This window comes from Mizuhopecten yessoensis, unplaced genomic scaffold (assembly GCF_002113885.1).
Source record: "Mizuhopecten yessoensis strain PY_sf001 unplaced genomic scaffold, ASM211388v2 scaffold9801, whole genome shotgun sequence".
Lineage (NCBI taxonomy): Eukaryota > Metazoa > Mollusca > Bivalvia > Pectinida > Pectinidae > Mizuhopecten > Mizuhopecten yessoensis.
In genome coordinates, this window is record NW_018408229.1 from 253,976 (window position 1) to 274,826 (window position 20,851).

General features: G+C 35.7%; 1 protein-coding gene across 4 annotated transcripts in view; it reads left to right on the forward strand.

The window, feature by feature from the left end:
* Positions 1–20,851, forward strand: part of LOC110458801 (neurobeachin-like protein 1) — an 81,287-nt gene that overhangs the window by 53,243 nt on the left and 7,193 nt on the right. For 2 of the 4 annotated variants that reach the window (XR_002463827.1, XM_021510711.1), the window contains exons 40-60: positions 777–906; positions 1,266–1,408; positions 2,269–2,399; positions 3,036–3,143; positions 4,074–4,169; positions 4,574–4,698; positions 5,100–5,240; positions 6,981–7,111; positions 7,618–7,727; positions 8,226–8,343; positions 10,058–10,155; positions 11,569–11,682; positions 13,076–13,165; positions 13,828–13,937; positions 14,137–14,309; positions 14,738–14,832; positions 15,922–16,038; positions 16,866–17,027; positions 17,748–17,896; positions 18,150–18,287; positions 20,667–20,713. Coding sequence is in view for 3 of the 4 variants with exons in the window: in XM_021510711.1 (XP_021366386.1) it covers positions 777–906; positions 1,266–1,408; positions 2,269–2,399; positions 3,036–3,143; positions 4,074–4,169; positions 4,574–4,698; positions 5,100–5,240; positions 6,981–7,111; positions 7,618–7,727; positions 8,226–8,343; positions 10,058–10,155; positions 11,569–11,682; positions 13,076–13,165; positions 13,828–13,937; positions 14,137–14,309; positions 14,738–14,832; positions 15,922–16,038; positions 16,866–17,027; positions 17,748–17,896; positions 18,150–18,287; positions 20,667–20,682 (2,495 nt within the window). In the remaining variant the exon portion in view is untranslated. The remainder of the gene's footprint in view (positions 1–776; positions 907–1,265; positions 1,409–2,268; positions 2,400–3,035; positions 3,144–4,073; positions 4,170–4,573; positions 4,699–5,099; positions 5,241–6,980; positions 7,112–7,617; positions 7,728–8,225; positions 8,344–10,057; positions 10,156–11,568; positions 11,683–13,075; positions 13,166–13,827; positions 13,938–14,136; positions 14,310–14,737; positions 14,833–15,921; positions 16,039–16,865; positions 17,028–17,747; positions 17,897–18,149; positions 18,288–20,666; positions 20,714–20,851) is intronic. The other 2 variants (XM_021510710.1, XM_021510712.1) reach the window with 1 other exon arrangement.

A 20,851-nucleotide genomic window follows, 5' to 3' on the forward strand; every position in this document is an offset into this window, starting at 1 on the left:
CCCACCCCAACACCACCATCCCCACCCCAACACCACCACTATCCCCACCTCAACACCACCACCATCCCAATCCCCACCACCATCCCCACCCCAACACCACCACCATCACCATCCCCACCCCAACACCACCACCATCACCATCCCCAACACCACCACCCCAACACCACCACCACCATCACCATCCCCACCCCATCACCAACACTACCACCATCACCATTTTATGAAGGGCATATAGTGTTACTCGTTTTGTCCCCTCCCGTTTCAATTCAACTGTCATCGCTCTAGTGACGTCCACTTATTAATGGATTTTTATCAAACTTAATACAATTACAATGTACCATAAATGATTTCTTGTATCAGGGTCCCAATTGTCAAGGCAAAGATCATGGTTTGTTATTTATGGAAAGTGATGTGCGTGAACATGAAATTGATTTATGAATACGACCCCAGGAAAAAAAGTTATTTTCAAAGAGATCTTAATGTATCTGTTTCATACAGTCCTTCAGCAGCATTGACACATACATTCGTATTGTGTGTGAAGGTACTATGACAGATTAAATTTGTATTGTGTGTGAAGGTACTATGACCGATTAAATTTATATTGTGTGTGAAGGTACTATGACAGATTAAATTCGTATTGTGTGTGAAGGTACTATGACAGATTAAATTTGTATTGTGTGTGAAGGACTATGACAGATTAAATTCGTATTGTGTGTGAAGGTACTATGAAAGATTGATTTGAAATGTTCTATTTTCTCTGGAAATGTTTTTAACAGGTGTTAGTGAGACAGATGACTCTGAGCAACTGAAGCGTATGAGTGTTGCTAAGGAGGCTCTGGTGTCCAAGGAAAATATTGCTGACGATACGATCACGGACGAGGAATGGAATGTCATTAGTTCTCAAGGGTATATTTGAAATAACGAATATTTTAGTAGATATTTACCTGTTTTTTAGCCATAAATAATAAAAAAATGATTTCATATTAAAAGCAACATATTTCATATAAAATCGTTTACAAATTAATTCTTTTTTTCATGAAACATTCTATCAAAAGTGTTACATTCATTACATCATATATATTTTATATAACATTCAAAATAGTTTTGTGTGAATTTTTGTTCATGACTCTTTAAGTTTCACAATAAAAACAAAAAGTTAGTTAGCCTGATTTTTTTTATGAAAGATGTTCTTATCATATGAAAAGATAATTTACTGTAATTTACATTCAGTTATTTAATGAATATCTTCGGAATCTGTATTTTAGACCAAGTGAACACAATGACAAAGAAAAACTTGTCCATTCTGAAGAGTGTGAACTTGTGACCTTGGTAGATGTCATCAAAGGTCGTTTGGAGGTCACCACTACACATGTGTACTTCTTCGACTGCAGCTCTAACAAGGAGGAAGGTAAGAGTGGCCTCCCCTTAGGATTATTACATTTTCAATGTCGGATGATTTCCTTTTCAAAAGAGATTCACTTTACCATTTCACCCCTATGTAACTTTAATTAACCCTACCATGCATTGATCTGGATAAGTCCATTATGGTCTACAGTGGTGAAAGGGTTAAAAACCTAAAACTAGCTTTTATAAATTGTAATCTAGACTTGTTAAATTATCAATATTTAATATTTGTTATACTGCAAAGGATAAGTCATTTTGGAAAGTGTGCATTAATTTTATAAAACACAGGTAAATCTGAATAAAATGTGAAGTGGATTTAATGTTGTAAAACCATACTGTTTGCCCAGTAAATACATCAGAATAAAATCCTTAAAAGAAAACATATAGTAGCTAACTCATAGAATGTGATGAATGAATTGGGGTACCATTTTTCAAACTTGTGTATCATTTGACATAATGTATGTGTTGGAGTGTTGGAGGTGAGTGGTTCTTAGAGTTGACTGAATATTAATCCTTTATCAATCTAGTAGAGTATTTAGATTAAATGTCAGTAGTTCAGGACCGGTATTCATTAAACCGTTTTCATGCTCAAGCATGCATTCTATGGTCAAACCAACTTTCTTGTAACTTGCTTAAGTCATGTCAAACGATCGAAAAGTCAAATATAAAAATTGAAAATAGTTTTCTGCTTTAAGTCTCTTCAATGTTTTCCAAAATCGTTTAAGATTTTCTTAGTATGTTATAGCTGGAACAAGAAACTCGGCTTGAGCACAAAATCCATGCTTGAGCATGAGAACGGTTTCATGAATACGGACCTTGGTCTGTAATAGAAATCACCAGAGAAATATAATGATTTCATTTCAGGAGGCGAGGACTTCAAGTGGGCGGTGTCAAAACTGAGAGAAATCCATTTCCGTCGCTACAACCTGCGGCGCAGTGCCTTAGAATTGTTCCTGGTTGACCAAACTAATTACTTTCTTAACTTTCAGCCAAAGGTCAGTATTCTATATATATATCATTACACCATGCAACCAGCTCTAGTGTCAGAAAATTACATATCTTGTGTTTCAAGTGTAATGTAGGCTCGGACACCCGAAATGTTAAGGGTTTGCATTCAAATATTCTTCAGAGTGATTTATACAATTTATGTAAAGGTATCTTTCCCATTGGAGACAATTCAAATTGTGGTTTAAAGTTTTTTAAAGAAAACCTCTATTAAGATTTTTTTTTTTTACCTCATTTAGTGATAAACCAAATTTGTTCCATTAAATTTCTTTTCCTAATAAGCCATCCCCACTTTTTTTTTTTAAATATATATTTATCAAGGGGGGGAGGAGAGGGGGAGGGGGTTGTAGAATAAATATGGTATTGACCTCACTGAATTATTACATGTGGAATTGTTCCTACAAATACCTGGAATGTATATATGTTATGCCTCTGCTTGTTTCTGAGGGGCATTTAGTGTTCCTACGAAAAGATAAAACTAAATGTACATGAAAGGGAGGGGGGCGGGGGATATACATATTTTTCATTTTTTCTAAAAAAAAAAATATATATATTCAGAAAGAAATTCTAAGATGTTTACTTATCAGATCTGAAACAAAGTGTATAGCGGTTTGTTTACTTTGCAGGTCCGAAACAAGGTGTATAGCCGTATCCTAAGTCTCCGTCCACCAAATCTTATCTACTTTGGATCACGGTCTCCGGCCGAGCTGCTGAAGTCGTCTGGTCTTACACAAGTATGTCATGTACTGGCAGAAACTATTTGTACATCTGTTTTCCTGAGCTAAATCGGGGGCAGAAAATATTCGTACATCTGTTTTCCTGAGCCAAATCAGAGCACTGAAAATATTTGTACATCTGTTTTCCTGAGCCAAATCAGAGCACTGAAAATATTTGTAATTATTACATCTGTTTTCTGAGCCAGATCGGAACACTGAAAATTGATAGTATTACCAGTAGGCTGTAATTTATCTACCCTCAATCAGTGATTTTTTAAAAATTTTACTGAACATGTCAGTTCTTGTATTGCTAGTATCAACTGTCATTATTTCACCCTTGCCCAATATGGGCAAACTTATATCTAAATTTTTCTGCCCTTGCACATATGAAGATGTCAATTTAAACTAATCAAATTTTCCCCCTTGCACAAGCAGGCAATTTCCACACCAGATGATTAGCTTGTAGAATATATCCTACAAGTAGGGTAGCCAACAGGAGGCTGAAATTGATTTCATGGAATAAAGAATTTAGAGAGATGAAAATATTCCATGAGACTATCAACATACCAGGTACTATTGTCAATGATTGTTGTGACTCAGATGTTTGAGTCCTGAACTCACACTTTTTCTTTGGGACTCGCCGTCATCTTAAGAACCAACTGGACTCAAACTGAAATAGTTGTTAACTCATTCACCCCTGAAGACACATTTGAACTCTTCCAATTCAAAGGTTGGAATAGTTCATTATGAAATTTTCGCCCTGAGGTGAATGAGTTAAATTTTGCACTTATAGCAGAATGTGTGGATACTTGGATACCATATAAACCTTGATTGCCTTCTTGAATTGTTTTCTTACAAGATTTCTTGCAAATTATAATTTTAGTTTTATATTGCCTTGTAAAATGGAAAAGTATTGGTTGAATATTTTCTTCCTTTTCCCCCCCACAGAAATGGGTACAGAGGGAGATTTCTAACTTTGACTACCTAATACAGCTCAATACCATCGCAGGCAGGACTTACAACGACCTCAGCCAATACCCTGTGGTAATGTTGCGTAGAGTTCAAAGACATGCCAGTTTATAATACAGTTTTTAAAGACAGCGTGTCAGAGAAGTCAGTTTAAAGAATAATTTTGTCCTTAATAACAGTGTGTCAGTAAAGTCAGTTCAAAGACAAAGAAACAAGCCTAAACATTGTATCAAACATTATACAGGTTGTATGCAAAGTCAGGTGTCAGTATACTCAGGTGTCAATAAAGTCAGGTTCACTGGATATTACAGGCTGTATGCAAAGTCAGGTTTGCCTGTATATTATAATGTCAGGTGTTGGTAAAGTCAGGTTTCAATGTATATCTGTAAGTTCATGGCAATTTTCAAAGAAATATAGATGTAAGAATACAACGATATGAGAAGTTATTGTATATATAAACTTTATTTTTTTTGTATCAGTTTCCATGGATACTTAGTGACTATACCTCAGAAACACTTGACTTGGACAATCCAACTGTCTTCCGAGATTTGTCAAAGCCTATCGGAGCTGTGAACGCAAAGAGCACGGAGAACGTACGAGAAAAGTAGGTCATGTCAATTCAAAGCCTATTGATCTCTGAAGACTTACTTAGTGTTTAGTTGACATTGGTTAAACTTTGTATCTCAAGGTACCATGTGTTGGAAACATAATCATGGTCTTCAGGTTTTGTTGCTGAAGACAGCTCTTTAAAAACATCAAATGAGACACATTTTGATCCGGATAAGAAAGGTGATCAGAGGCAATAGATTGAACACATTGGGCTTCATTTACTGCAATCGTATTCATAGCATTAATACCCTAGAAAAATAATACCTGTCCAGACATTTTTTGTCGTGAAAAAAATGAGGTTCGTTGGTGAGCCCTACATTTTCAGTATGTTTATGATCTTAATCAGATATTGATGTTGTGTCGGTGTTCATTTCATCATTTAATCTTTTTTTGCAGATTTGAAACGTTTGAGGACCCTTCAGGAGTGATTGAGAAGTTCCACTACGGCACTCACTACTCAAACGCGGCCGGCGTGATGCATTACATGATCCGAATGGAACCGTTCACTGGATTACATATACAGCTTCAGAGTGGCAGGTAAGTTTAATCTGGTTATCTCCCCTTACACTTGGTAGGTAGGGTCCACTATAATTTATCATATTGAGGTTTATCCTGGGTATCTCCCCTTACACATGGTAGGTAGGGTCCACTATAATTTATCATATTGAAGTTTAGCCTGGTTATCTCCCCTTACACATGGTAGGTAGGGTCCACTGTAGTTTATCATATTGAGGTTTATCCTGGTTATCTCCCCTTACACATGGTAGGTAGGTTCACTGTAGTTTATCAGGCTGAAATGATCCAGGTGGCAAAGAAAAGTTATGTGTTGAACTCTTTGACCAGAAATGGACTGAACTTGTATAGACAAAGCTCGAAAATGCACTGTTTCATAATTTTCTGTCAAATGAATAGCGATATAGAAAAATCTTTATGGTTCTTTCTCCTGTGTACCAAATTTGAAAACATTACCAAATAAAGTGACCTTATTATCCCCCGCTTTCACCGAAATGGGGGATATTGATTTGGGTTTGTCCATCTGTCTGTCTGTCAGTCTGTCTGTCTGTCTGTCACGCTTCATTTCTGTGCAATCACTGCAACAAATGTTAACCGATTTTCTTCAAACTTGGTAACAGGGTTAAATGCCTTAAGGGCTCGGTTCGGCCAAGTTCAATGACCACGTTCAGCGGACTATATTTGGCGGAGTCATGGCCCCTTGAATAACGAAAAACGTCATTATCTACCGTTTCTGTTCATTAACTCTAGCAAATATTATCTGATTGTCTTCAAACTTAGTAACAGGCTTCAATGCATTAAGGGCTCGACCAAGTTTGACTACCACTTTAATTGGACTCCATTTGGCGGAGTTATGGCCCCTTGATTAATTAAAACATCATTTTCTGCAGTTTCTGCTTAATAACTCCAGCAAACATTAGCCGAATTCCTTCAAACTTGATAACAATGTTTGTGTTCCTCTGTCTTTCCACCACTCTTGGGCACTCTTTGGTTTTCGTGTGATAATTGCTCTAGATATTGTGCAGGTATTCAACCAAATTCCGTATGCACATCCGACTCATGCTAAGTTTGCCAACCGATGTGATTTGTGCATATTTACGGATAATTAATGAAGTTAGTAAATTTTGATGGATTCAACGATTAATTTACACCGCAATACCTACATGTTCTGTATAAGAATGTTTACCTACAATATGTCTTGTAAGCTGGGGATATAAATTTCATGAATTTGCTTATTACATTGAGGTTTATCACGGTTACCTACCCTTTACACATCAGGCTGAAATGATCCAGGTTGCAAAGAAAAGTTATGTGATGAACTCTTTGACCAGAAATGGACTGAACTTGTATAGACAAAGCTCAAAATGCACTGTTTCATAATTTTCTGTCAATTGAATAGCGATATACCAAGAAATCTGTATGGTTCTTTCTCCTGTGTACCAGATTTGAAAACATTACCAAATAAAGCGACCTTATTTTATGTAGAAATATCACTACCTAGCAATAGTCAACTGCTTAGTTTTGTGGCCTGGCATGATTTACACGCTAAATTTGAGAGGTCAGCGTCATTCTCGGTCTGTGTCTATAGTTTTCTTTTCCAGTTCAACCAGTTTAAATAATTGAACTTGTTATACAAAAGCAGCCTTGGTGTCCCCTCTCAGACGGCAGGAAGGAGATCCCTTCCTTCTCCCTAACACATTCTAAGTCTTGCTGTGAACAAAAGAATCTTATACTCCTGTTGATATGATATGGACTTTATTCCAGGTTTGACGTGGCTGACCGACAATTTCACTCCGTAGTTGCTACATGGTCAAGTCTGATGGACAACCCAAATGACGTCAAGGAGCTTATCCCCGAGTTTTACTACCTCCCCGATTTTCTAGTCAACAACAACGGTATGTCTGGAACGAGTCAATAGACAATCAGGATTTTAACCTCCAGTGGTCTTTTTCAATCTCAGAACTACAGAATAACTTGATTTGGTAAAAAAAAAAAAAAATCAAAACAATAAATTGTTTTACATACTGTCTTTTAAAAGAGTTTGGAAACGAGCACATTTCTATTTCTTAATTATCTAAATCAGTCATCTGAAACTTGGGTACTCAAATCAGGAGGTCCTAGAAATGTTTACGTGTATATGGGTTTGATGATTTAGTTAGAAAAATAGTGATTATGTAATTCAGGACTTAAGTTATTATTAGGGGTTTTGATCAACAGATCAAATTCTGCTAGAAAAAAAAAGTGCTGTTTTCTTTGTCCTTAACTGATTTTAAAAAGAGAAAAGAGAAATATGAATATTTTAAAAATTTGCTGATTCTGAAGCATACATTGTTGGGTTTTTTTAATCTGTTTTCAGTGTTGGTTATTTTTGTTTATGAAATTAATTCTCTTTTTGAAACAGGCTTTGACCTGGGTCTTCTACAGATATCTAGGGATCGTGTGGATAATGTGATTCTACCAACCTGGGCCAAATCTCCCGAGGATTTCATATGGAAACACAAGCAGGCATTGGTTAGTAAAAAAAGTCAAAGTTCAGAGTCAACAAAATATCATGGCTACTGTTGTCAGGGTGACCAAAGGCCATAGGTCATCAAAGGTCATAGTTGCTAAAGATGGAGGTCACCAGAAAGTTATGGCAACTAATGACCAGGCTAACCAGAGGTCATAGTAACTAAAAGTTGGGGTCACCACAGGTCATAGGTCACCATATGTCATGACTAGTGTAGGTCAGGGTCACCTTAATTTCATGGCATCTAATTATAAAGGTCAGGGTCGCCACAGATATGAAGTAAACGATGCTTAATGTCAAGGTCACCAGAAGAGTTATTTCCTTTCATTTCATGTCTGTAGATTTCATTAATAAACAATTTAACTTTTGAACTTTATGCTTTTGGATATGCATTGTAGACAAGGTTGTGAGTTCACAGTGACAAAATTTGAATGTATAAGCTTACTTATTACCTGTGATTTTTCAAGTAAATATTTTAACAATTCTAATTTCTTTTCAAGGAGTGTGAACATGTGTCCAGTAACCTACATAACTGGATAGATCTGATCTTTGGGTACAAACAGAAGGGACCAGCAGCTGTAGAGGCCCTCAATGTCTTCTACTACTGTACTTACGAAGGTAACTACGGAAACCAGGGAAAGTTTGCCTGGCTTTGTGTTATCTCCCAGATAGGTTACAACATTTTGTTATCTCCCCTTGTAGATTACAACATCTGCAATTTATTAAGGATTGCCTTATAGTAATCCAGGTGTCTGTCTGTCTCTGTTCGTCCACATTTTTAGGAGATTGTTTTGGAATAAAAAGAATCTTAACTTTATGAAATTTGACATGGTGAAACACTGTGATGTAAATTTGCAATAAGGGGTTTAAAATGTCTCTAAGGTGTAGCACAGCAAGTGTTACGACGTTATGTAATAGATTACAGCCAGTGTTACGACGTTATGTAATAGATTACGTGCATCGAGAATACCTTGGTCAATCCAGGGTTGCGAAGATATAATCTAAAAGTCTCAACTGACCTTCTATTCTGTGGGGCTTATGGACCCTTGAATATTGGCTAGCTTTATTTGCTAGCTTTGATTATGAGTATAGGGAATAGCTCGGACAACGTGGTGTAATGATTACGTATATCAGGGAATAGCTGTGAATCCAGGTTTCATAGGTATGATCTTCAAGTCTTGACTGACCATTGATGCACGCGGCAACAGATTATAACGGGGTATAACTATAACCTCGAAAGGTAAGAGGGAGCAGAGCAAGGGACAGCTAGAGGATAGACCAGAAGGGCTAGGGACAGCTAAAGATGGGCTAGAACAAGTACAGGTAGAGACAGCTCGGAGACGACTGAGAGCGAGACCAAACGATAGAGACCGATCCTAATACTTGATGTTACCAGAATAAACTTTTAACCAACCATCAACCCCTGTCACTCGTGTTGTGTTACAAAGGTCAAGGTCACACCTGCTAAAAATAGACCTTGTGGGGGTACAGCCGGTATCCAGAGAGTTTTTAAGATCAATGTAGGATTTGTTGTAAATTTCTGTCCTTTGTATAAACTGGCCTCTTTCATAAAAATGCCCCTTTAAAACATTTGAATACTTACTTAGTAATGTGTCATGCAATATTGTAATACATGTATTTTCACTTCTCCGTTTAGCTTTTGAAAAATAAATTCACCCAGTTGAACTTTCCGCCAAATTATTTTATTAAACGATCTAAATATATTGTATTATAAATGTTTTAGTGTGATAATAAAACAGGGGTAAACATTTAGTTTGATCTGTACTGCCATGCTGTTTTCGTTACTTATCGCCAATAGAAATGCCATCAGGAAACCACCTGGACATGAGCTAGCTTTTCATTAGCTATAGTTATTTAGAAATGCCAAATGAAAGCCCTGTGTTTACGTTAAGATTGACCATGGCAGGGTTTGAGTCGAGACCATGGACCATGACTTTGCTGACGTATAATATATTGATTCTGTTCACTGTATAGGGTGTGATGAATCTTGACTGGGCTAAAGTGTAATGTTGATTCTATTTGATATACTAGGTGCTGTGAATCTTGACTGGGCTAAAGTGTAATGTTGATTCTATTTGATAGACTAGGTGCTGTGAATCTTGACTGGGCTAAAGTGTAATGTGGATTCTATTTGATACACAAGGTGCTGTGAATCTTGACTGGGCTAAAGTGTAATGTTGATTCTATTTGATAGACTAGGTGCTGTGAATCTTGACTGGGCTGAAGTGTAATGTGGATTCTATTTGATACACTAGGTGCTGTGAATCTTGACTGGGCTAAAGTGTTATGTTGATTCTATTTGATATACTAGGTGCTGTGGATCTTGATGCCATCAAGGATCCGCGTGAGAGGAAAGCATTAGAAGGCATGATCAACAACTTCGGTCAGACACCATGCCAACTGCTGAAGGTATGATGGGCCAAAGTTGCAATTACCAATTCTAAGAAAGTTTCTGTCGGTGTTGTAGTCTAGAAAGTCAAAGAATTGAACACCAGTCGACCAGTAGATTCAGGTTCTCCTTACCATATTGATCTAGCAATAAGCCCATTCCTGGTAATAAGCCCACCCATATTTATTGCAGTTCAGAAGAAATGCTAACAAATGCTATTTCATTGTCCTGTAATAAGCCCATCCCCCACAGAGACGGAGATTATATGTTGGCATCCCTGGGTATATGGTAGGATAACTTTGGAAATATAGAAAATGTAAGTTGCTTATTTACATGCAGGCCGGGATGAAATCAGTGCTTGGTTGTGTGCCAGTGTTAAAATGGCCCCAAACTAGTAAAACTTTGTTAAATTGTTACTATTTGTCTTTCAACAAATTGGCATTATAAAGGGGTTTGGCAATTAAGTATGAGAAACGGGATGTGCAGTGGAAGTGTGAAGAGATGAACTAAAGGAGAATTTAATGGCAGTAAGCGAAGTTACAAATTCAATGAGGAGGAGCATGATATTACCAAGGTTTTAAATGAATTAACAGTATACAAAACAGAAATGAAATAAAAAACTAGGAGGGTGTCAAATTAATAAAATTGGTAATTACACAGAGAAACTATCTGGTCTTTGCTAAAAAATTGCTTGTCAAGCTATCAAAAATAACAGATAAAAAGGTTTTAAAATATCACAAATATGAACAGGTCATAAAACAAGCTATAAGAAAAATTAACTGCCAAAAGAAAATCACTGTTAAATTAATATTATATAATATGAAACTGTGATTAAATATTTATGGTTTTCAGATTTAATGTGAAGCCATGAATAAAATCAACCTACTAAATATAAATAACAATATGTAAAGTTGGTGATGGGAGGGGTGGGGGTCATACTGGAATCACCCTGCCTGTCTGTCCTTTTGGATGTCTGTTGTCCGCAAAATCACCAATTACAACGAGAAAAATTACAAATATCATTACTACTCCCTGATGTTGTGCATCCAGGTATTATTTTTTCATCCTGCCCGTTTCCTGCCGAGTTATGGCTGTTTGTCAAAAAATCCTTGTCCGGACAACTTTTCTTAAACTACTGGGCCAATTTAAAACTGTTAGGCATATCTTGATGAAACTTCACATAAGTAACAATGGGCATATGTAGTTGTGCATTAAAGTATTTATTTTCAGATCGTTCCCATGGCAACCACACGGCACAGAGGCTTTTGATTGCTTGAAATATTGTTCGATTCCACTCAAATTTAGTATATAGGTGCATTGCGGTCCTTTTCTGATGCATCTTTGTGACTATGGGGGCAGTTTGGTCCCCCATTACAACTACTACTTGTTATTTTAATCAATTTAATTGGTTGATTTGATGTTTTGAATGACAGGAGTCCCATCCTCGAAGGATGAGCTTTGATGAAATGGTGGCCAAATCAATAAAGATGGATAAAGCTCTGAATGTCTTCTTCTTCCTCAACCAACTCAAAGTTTTCTTTGTGGAGGTAAGTGATTGGTTGGTTAGGTGCTTTTCCTGTTTTACAGACACAAGGTAGTCTAGTGGTAGGATGCTAGGATCGTGACCGAAGGGTCGCGGGTTCGAGGCACGGCACTGTGTTGTATCCTTGAATAAGATACTTTAATCTGCTTGTTCAAGTCTACTCATCAGCTGTAAATGAGTATATGGTTGGGCAGTGCTGGAATTGTTGAATGCTAGCTGTGAGCGTCTAAATTGCAGCACCGTCTGTATGCTCCCCAGGAAATTGAGAAAGATGTTTGCTGGTTGCAAAGGACCTATAACCACTGATAATAATTTGTGAACCGCTTTGAGACGACTTACATGTAGGCTGTGATAAAGCGGTATATAAGAACCTCAAATTACTATTAATTCAAAAATATCTATTTTTAGTAACTATAGGCAAGATATAGAATAATACTGCTGAAAGTCAGATTTTTTTTGTCAATTTAGTTTTAAGATTTTTGGCAGTAGTGTTTGAATGACAGTTTAGATCACATTAGAATTTGTTTTGAATTTCATGTTACAAATTCTATTAGACTTGACTTGAAGTGATAATTTCAAGTCTTAGAAATGTTGTGGTGTTTTTCTATTCATGAAGGTGCAGCATACTTAGAGGCATCACGATTCACCGCGATGCATTTGTACAGCGATACACCCCAAATTTAGGGCCCACAACCCCTTAATTACAGAGTTATTGCCCTTTGCTAAAATGTCGTGTCGGGAGTATAGCTTAACCCGCATTTAAGGTAGGATCTTGAAACTTTCACTTGGTATGTACATTAGTCATACTAAGTAAATGTGCGCAGTACCAAATTCAGGGCCCACAACCCCTTAATTACAGAGTTATTGCCCTTTCCTAAAATATCGTGTCCGGAGCATAACTTTGCCTGCAGTTAAGCTAGGATCATGAATCTTGGTGTGTGAATCAGTCGCACTAAGATGATGTGCACTGTATCGTATTCAGAGTCAGCTGCACCTTTGATAATAGAGTTAATGCCCTTTGCTAAAATATCAGAAACATACACATGTATGTATGTTTAAACATTATTTTTCTTCTGCCAAACTCCCCATTTCAACATATTTTTACCAATATTTGTGATAACTTTAACCAAATGCAAAATTTACAAACAGGAAAAGCCTCCAATAAAGTTTTTTTGGAGCATACATCAGTTCCACTGATACTCTTGTTATATTTAAAGTTAGAGCACATAAAATGACCTCCATAGAAATGTGTAAAGGTTGGCAAATGTGGAACAAGTTTGCTGGATTTTCTGTTTGTGATGTTAAAATAATGATAAATGAACAAAAGAAGGTCATTTTTAGTCAAGTAAGGAACACACAGATGTCGGGACATAAGTAAGGAAATAATTCTTTTACAGGTTTCCATGGAAACGGATCCCCTGGTCTACATCAGCGTTCCTCGAAATCAGGCTCGGTCAATCATACAGCATGGCATGCCAGACACCATGGTGAGTACAGATAGTTTGTTGGCTGAAAAATAGGCATCATAGAAAACGAGAAATATCTTAAAAAAGAAGATTAACAGCAGACCTTTGGATTTTGGAGGTAACAAACCTGGAAACCGTCCCGTCTCTGTGAAATGTATTAATATTACATTCTTTATTGAAAATAAACAGATCAAATTAAAGGTTGCTAGGGTTATAATGCGACAGAAAAGGTTGATAACATTAAGAAACAAATTAAAAGGAAAGATAAGAAAAATTGGAAACTTCTGATGTCAGCAGACACATGTTTTTTGTTGTTTCGGGGTGCTTTGTTATAGATGAGCAAGCCAACATACCCGTGATTTACCTGCTTTTTAATACTATTTTCTATCCTGTATCTAAATCCTTTTACGTGCATTGTCTGAGTCAAATGATCAAGGGGAATCCCAGCTTTGCAGAAGGAATCTCAAGAAATTTTATGTAGCTCTGTAGAAAAAAAAATCCTGGGCGAAAAGGAAGACAAAATTTTAGAGATACTTCAAAATAATAAGTTCTTCTCAATGGAATCAGTTGTTAGATGAAGTTTCAAATAATTCCTTGGATAGTTTGGCATTATAATGTAAACGATTGAATTACACTGACATAAGTTGTATTAAGAGATTCTATTTATCGGGTGTTATTTTCAGGTGACTGTTTCCGAGGAGGGAATTGTGGGAATGCACGGCTGGCTGCCCTATGATAAATCCATCTCCAATTATTTCACCTTCGACAAGGACCCTGCTATCGCAAACTCCAAGTACGTGCAAAGAGATACACCAGGAATTATTCTCTGCTCAAGTTACATTTGTCAAGTGGTTTCTGTTTTGTTTGACTTTCGTTTCTAGAGCATGAGTTGTGACAGTTAACGCTTCGATTGGAGTTCTTTGCCTCAAAAGAAGTTTTTATTTTTGCTACCGAAGTGTTGCATTGTTACCATCTTATTATGTTGATTGCAGGGTGAAGCGCAGAGTAGCAGGACCATTTGCCCCCGGCGTGAAGGTTGAGGCAAAACTATTTGTCGTATCCCATGATGCAAAGCTGCTGTTTAGTGGGGGTCACTGGGACAACAGTTTACAGGTCTACCACCTGGGGAAGGGAAAAAAGATCAACCATGTTGTCAGACACATAGGTAGGTCAAGGTCATGTTTTTAGCATAGAAAGGTCATTGTTTTAAGTGTACAATGCTGGGAAGGGTGTAAAGGTCCACAATGTCGTTACACACATACAAAATGTAGGTAAGTCAAGGTCACAGGTTAAATGTAATACCATGTAAGGTTATTGTTTTAAGTGTACAATGCTGGGAAGTGTGTAAAGGTCCACCATGTCCTCAGGCACATACTAGGTAAGTCCATACATTTCTCCTTGCAGAAATATGATATGTTTGCTTTTGTTTCATATCTTACAAAACATGTATGAGACATTTTTTGCAGCAGATATTCTGATTTTTTTTAGGCCATTTTATATCTTACCTGTACATTTATTACTGCAGATGTTGTGATATGTTTTTTCTGCCATATTGTATATCTTGTGTTTTTTTTATATATTTTGTGATTGCAGATATTGTGACGTGTTTGGCCCTGGACTACTGTGGAAGTCACCTGATCACTGGGTCACGTGACACAACTTGTATGATCTGGCAGATACAGCAACAGGTAGATACATGTCTTTGTTACCATGATCGACCTGACAGCAAATTAAGGAATAATAATTATTTAAGGTTGTATCCTACATGACTCTTTACATAAATCTCCTTCCCAAAAGAGTTTTGCTCCGTTATAAACAGAAAATTAGCATCTGAACTTAATAACTTGATGACTCGTTTTCAAGAATGATATATTTATTATTAGATAAGGGCCCACACATTTGTTATGAGTCAAATCTGCTAATAATTTTGTTGAATCTGAAATCTATGATAAAAAAACTAAAATCAAAATAACTGAAGTACTTTTTTAAAGGAAGTAGTTTAGTTAAAATCAAACATGTCATTCACAAATGTTCAGAAAAACAGTGAAACTTTTTACAGCCATTTTTAGGTCACCTGAGCTTTAGCTCAAGTGACCTATTGCTATCCGTTTTCGTCCGTCGTCGTCCGTCGTCCGTCGTCCGTCGTACGTCGTCCGTCGTCCGTCGTCCGTCGTCCGTTAACATTTTACATTTCAAACTTAAAGTCAAGTTCTGCTGGGCCGATTGAACTGAAAGTTGATAGGAATGATCGCATCATGGTCCTGACAAAGTGTTGTTATTTTTCGGGTCAATCAGAAATACAATTTGGCTGCCATGGCCGCTATTTTGCTACTAAGTTCTAATAGGCCGATCTCACTTAAAATTGGTCTAGGAATGATCAGCTCATGGTCCTGACAAAGTTAAGTTAACATTATACTATTTTTTACTCAAATTGGTACATATTTCAACAACAAAAATAAATACTATAGACTCAGGTGACCGTTAAGGCCCATGGGCCTCTTGTCTTTTAAAGTACAGAAATTCACCAATTATTTTTCTAATTTGTAATAGTCGCTTTCTTCTAATATACAGAAATTCATTGTTTCTAAATAATATCCAGGTATTTTGATAAACATCAAATTTGATTCTGTTAGCCAATCAGAGAGAAGAATCACATTCACTTCTCTGTACAGACTTTTGCATACAGAGGATTTTCTAGTTTTATTAATAGGTTTATTTAGTTTCTGTATTGTAACTATGATTTATATTTAAATTCTCTGTTGTTATTTTTAATAAAGGGAGGAGTGAGTATAGGGATAAACCCTAATCCCCTCCAGACACTTTACGGCCACGACGCCGAGGTGACCGCTGTCCATATCTCAACTGAACTGGACATGGCAGTGTCAGCAGCTAAAGTAAGAAATACATTTGTTATTAAGGCCCCTTTCACGTATCTGGTACAACCCGTTTAATGTTTTTAAATTTAACATTTTCGGGTATAAATCCTGGCGGGTATCTTCTGTGTTTAAGTTTAACATTTTTGGGTATAAATCCTGGCGGGTATCTACTNCAACCCGTTTAATGTTTTTAAATTTAACATTTTCGGGTATAAATCCTGGCGGGTATCTTCTGTATTTAAGTTTAACATTTTCGGGTTTAAATCCTGGCGGGTATCTACTGTGTTTAAGTTTTAACATTTTTGGGTATAAATTCTGGCGGGTATCTTCTGTATTTAAGTTTAATATTTTCGGGTATAAATCCTGGTGGGTATCTACTGTATTTAAGTTTAACATTTTCAGGTATAAATCCTGGCGGGTATTTTCTGTATTTAAGTTGCAAGGCTTTGTCAAGGCTCGCCTGAAAGCAGCATCAGACAACTAGGTCCAAGCTTATTTCATAAACGAACCACTTGGGTTCAATCATTTGGATCGCGATAAACGAATGGGACCTTTGTACTGGTCAGTCGGCTTTAGGGCCAGTGTTTTTAAACCATTTTTACATCCAAATACCTGTCTTGTGTTGTAACTTAAATACAGTAGATACTTTAATTTTATTATATGCTGCATTAAAGCCATGTATCACTCGCTACCTAGAGTTGTCTTTTCTTACATTGACCTTCACCTCTGTCAATGGCTAAAGCCAAGATTCTTGGCAATACGACAAATTGATTTATAAATATCTTTATATAAAAAATGATTTGATTTTTTAAGTGATTTTTTTCTGTTTTTCCCCACTTGTTCAGGATGGAACAGTGATTGTCCACACGGTTAGAAAAGGTCACTACATGAGGACTCTTCGGCCGCCTTGCTTGACCGGCTACACTCTCAACATACCTATGGTTGTCGTGGACGAAACTGGCCATATAGCCTTGTACTGTCACGAAACATTCCCTATAGATCCAAAGGTAATACTCAAATTTTCATAAATTATCCCCTTAATACATGGTAGATAAGGTGAGGACCAATATCCCGGAACAATACAAATAAACAAAATACAGGAAAGACTTGGCTGAAAGTGAAGAAAGATGGAGGTCTCCAGTGTTGCCATAGGGCCAGGGATTGTGGTCTCTCCAATGTTCTTTATCATGTAGAAAACACAGTAGCAAACTCTGATACTGCTGTTTGCTCCTCATTAGTTGCCTTGTATGATAAACTAGCATGTAAATTAAAACGCAGTTAACCATTTCACTCCTATGGAACTTTAGTAAACTCTACCATGCATTGATCTGGATGAGTCCATTATGGTATACAGTGGTGAAAGGGTTATAGATTTTAAAGGAATTTCTGCTGTTCTGTTAAAAATAATATTAAAGTAAAATTGAATATGTATGTTATGACATGTATACACACCTAAATACAATAAAAACCTACTTTTGCAACCACTTCCATAATAAGAAACCACCTGTATTAAGAGGCCACTTTTAATGTTCCACAATGAAGTACATGTAATTTCATTGTGAACTGAACCTGTATTAAGAGATCACCTGTGCAAAGAGACCATTTTTTGGACTTCCCAAAGGTAGTGACGTTTGTTATAGATTTTAATGTACATATAATTTTCATTGACACCTATTCAGAAATTGCAAATAAGGACAAGTCAGGTTTAAACCAATGATTTATTGCAGGAGAGGTTTTCGATCCATCTGTACTCTATCAATGGAAAGCACTTATTTGCGGAAAAGTTGACCTACGGCCTCGGTCACATGATCGTGTCAGGTGAACACCTGATAACCGGAGATACTCAGGGTAACCTAAGTGTTATGGAAATCTTTGCGTAAGTATAAGTAAATTTCTCAAATCTGTTTAAGAATATTTTCTAAACCCTGCATATGTGGATAGAAAAAGAAGTACCGGTATTTGTATTCTATACTCTTCCATTTTCCATGCAATGTCATTTTTACACAAAAAAAAATACTTAAAAATTAATATCAGCATCCATTTAAATGATACATTACTTACAATTTACTGCTGTGTAAGTTATATATTATCTATATCAACATGGTGTTTGTATTGTTTGATCTTTACAGCTTGAAGACCTTGAACTCACTACCACTCCACGTGCCGATCCACTGCATTGCCATAACAACCAGCGGAAGTCACATCTTGGTTGGTTTGCGGGACGGCAAACTCATCATCATCGGTGTCAAGAACAAGTCTGACCTCAGGTGAAAACTTATCTCAGAAATCACATGATAGATATGCAGGTGTGATAGGGTCTTCCGAGGTCAGGTGACCAATTGTGGAACTTTGATTGGCTCACATTCGGTGGAGGCAAACAGAAGTTCAAATGATAAGGAACATTTCAAGAGGTTGGAAAGTCACTATCTTCATCCATATTCATCAAAAGAAAATGAAAATTCCATTTGTTGAGTCATAATATGAAATATAGCTTTTATGATTAATAATCAACAGAAAATATTAAAATCCTTTAGCTAGTTACAGCAGATACATTAGAGTACATTTGTGAAACTGAAATTAGAAAATAAAAACAATGAATAAACTGCATTGTTTTGATATTGACGATTCTAACTTAATGTAATTATTTTCTGATGAAAACATCACAGCTCATCACAGAAATAGCTGTGTATTATTGAAATGTTTTAAAAGTCATTTCAAAATGTTATTTATTTGCTACTTAAGCTTGTAAATAGTTGCAGATATGAAATACTTGGAGTGGATGGTGTTTTTTTCAAGATCATGTGATATTTATTGCCTTATTGCTAATGAACTACCGTACAGAATAATGTAAATACTGAAATATTTAAAACTTGCCACTGTTTTTCTGAAGTTTTTGAAATTTGCCATTGTGATGCAGCAGCTTGATATTTGGCTTTAAATCATGAAAATTCTGAATCAAAATTGAATTCTGAAAAAAGTGAATAATTTTTGGTTTCGCAATTGTCTAGCTTTTTTCAACGTAACCAGGTTTAGTGAATTATTTCTGTATTTTCTGGAATTACACCACTGAAACAAGTTTGTGTTTTCAACTCATTCACCCCTGAAAACACATTTGAACTCTTCCAATTCAAAGGTTGAAATAGTTCATTATGAAATTTGAGGGATAAATGAGTTAATCAGAAGCTGAAAATACTCAATGATTATAAATATATTCATATCTGTGTATAAGATTTATTTATTAATTTCTTAGGAATGATCATGCTCTTTCTAAGAAAATTAACCTTCATTCTTAAAAATGATAGTCATTTCTGTAAAATGTAATATACATACTCTTTTAAAACTATTAAAAATGGTTGAAATCGATCCATCAGTTATTTGTGATTCTCAATCACAATTAAATTCTCTATTTTTCACAGATGTATAATTTTATTTATGACCAATATTGAAAAGTGCTTTTATTCATAATCATGTGATATGTCTCTTAAAGTCAAATAATTTATTATTAGACAATAAGTATAATTTATGTAAATATTCATACTTTTAAGCTCGTAACAAAATGTATTCAGATATAAAATTAGATTGAAACATACTCAGTGTATTTAATATATGCTTAAGATGAAAAGGGGAAACAGAGTTGTATAAAGATAAGTTGGGGTTTTTTTTTGTTGTTTTTTATGGAATCCAGCTTTTATATAACAATTTAGTATGCTTTATAAAAGCAATGATTCCACAAGATTTTTTTTATATCAAAAACATTTTTGATGTTCAAATTAGAAATCACAACATATTTGCTCAGAGGCTCAAATTTTTGTCGAGTAAAAACAATTTTTCTTTTGTAATTAACATAAAAATTATCAAATTAACTTAATGGAGTTAATTTGGTCACAGGTAAGTCATTTGCAAACTTGAATTTATTTTTTGGGGGGGTTTGTAAAAAAGTGTTTGAGGGTGTTCATGTTGCATCCCCTAGACATGTATGTTTCGTTTCTTTTTCAATTTTTAACATCATTATGAAAGTCTTACCATAAAATATTTCACTATTAAGCTTTATTAAGTTAAAAGGAAGCTGTGTACTATACACTAAGGATACATAATATTTTTGAAATTATGAAATGTATGTTACTTGCTTTTCTTTCCATATTTCAACATCTATGATATCATCTTTCTGATTTTTGATGATGTCATATTTGTTCTTCAATATGATGTTATATTCCTTTATCTGTGGTGTCATGATCTTTCATCTGTGATGATGTCATATTTCTAAATATGTGACGATGTCATATTTCTAAAAATGTGATTATGTCATTTTTCTAAACATGATGATGTCATATTTCTAAACATTTGATGATATCATATTTTAAATATGTGATGACTTTTTATCCCTAAAGTGTCTTGTTTTGTCAGTTGAAGTGCATGAGAATAGATTTTTCAACTGAAGAACAAAACTAACTATTTTCCATCCTAATTTACATAGGATATAGTTGTAAATGGCATGTAAACAGTTCTTCAGGAGCTCATCCTCAAAACATAGGGTTTATCTTTAGTACATGAATAGCTTTAGTTTAGCTCATTATAAAAATTATATTTAGTGTATCTCCTTTCCAGAATCGCTTTTTCGTTAACATTAGAATTACGATTTTACTCAGTTCAGTTGACCTTTGATGATTTGATTGACCTTGACCTAGTTAATACTGTAAGTATAGTGTGCCATAATGCACGTGCGTGTGTGTGTGTGTGTGAGTGTGTTCCAAATATAACTGACATGTGAACAAATAATTTGGGCATGGTAGAAATCTAATTCTCCACTAACAGAGGGATGACCTAACTCCTG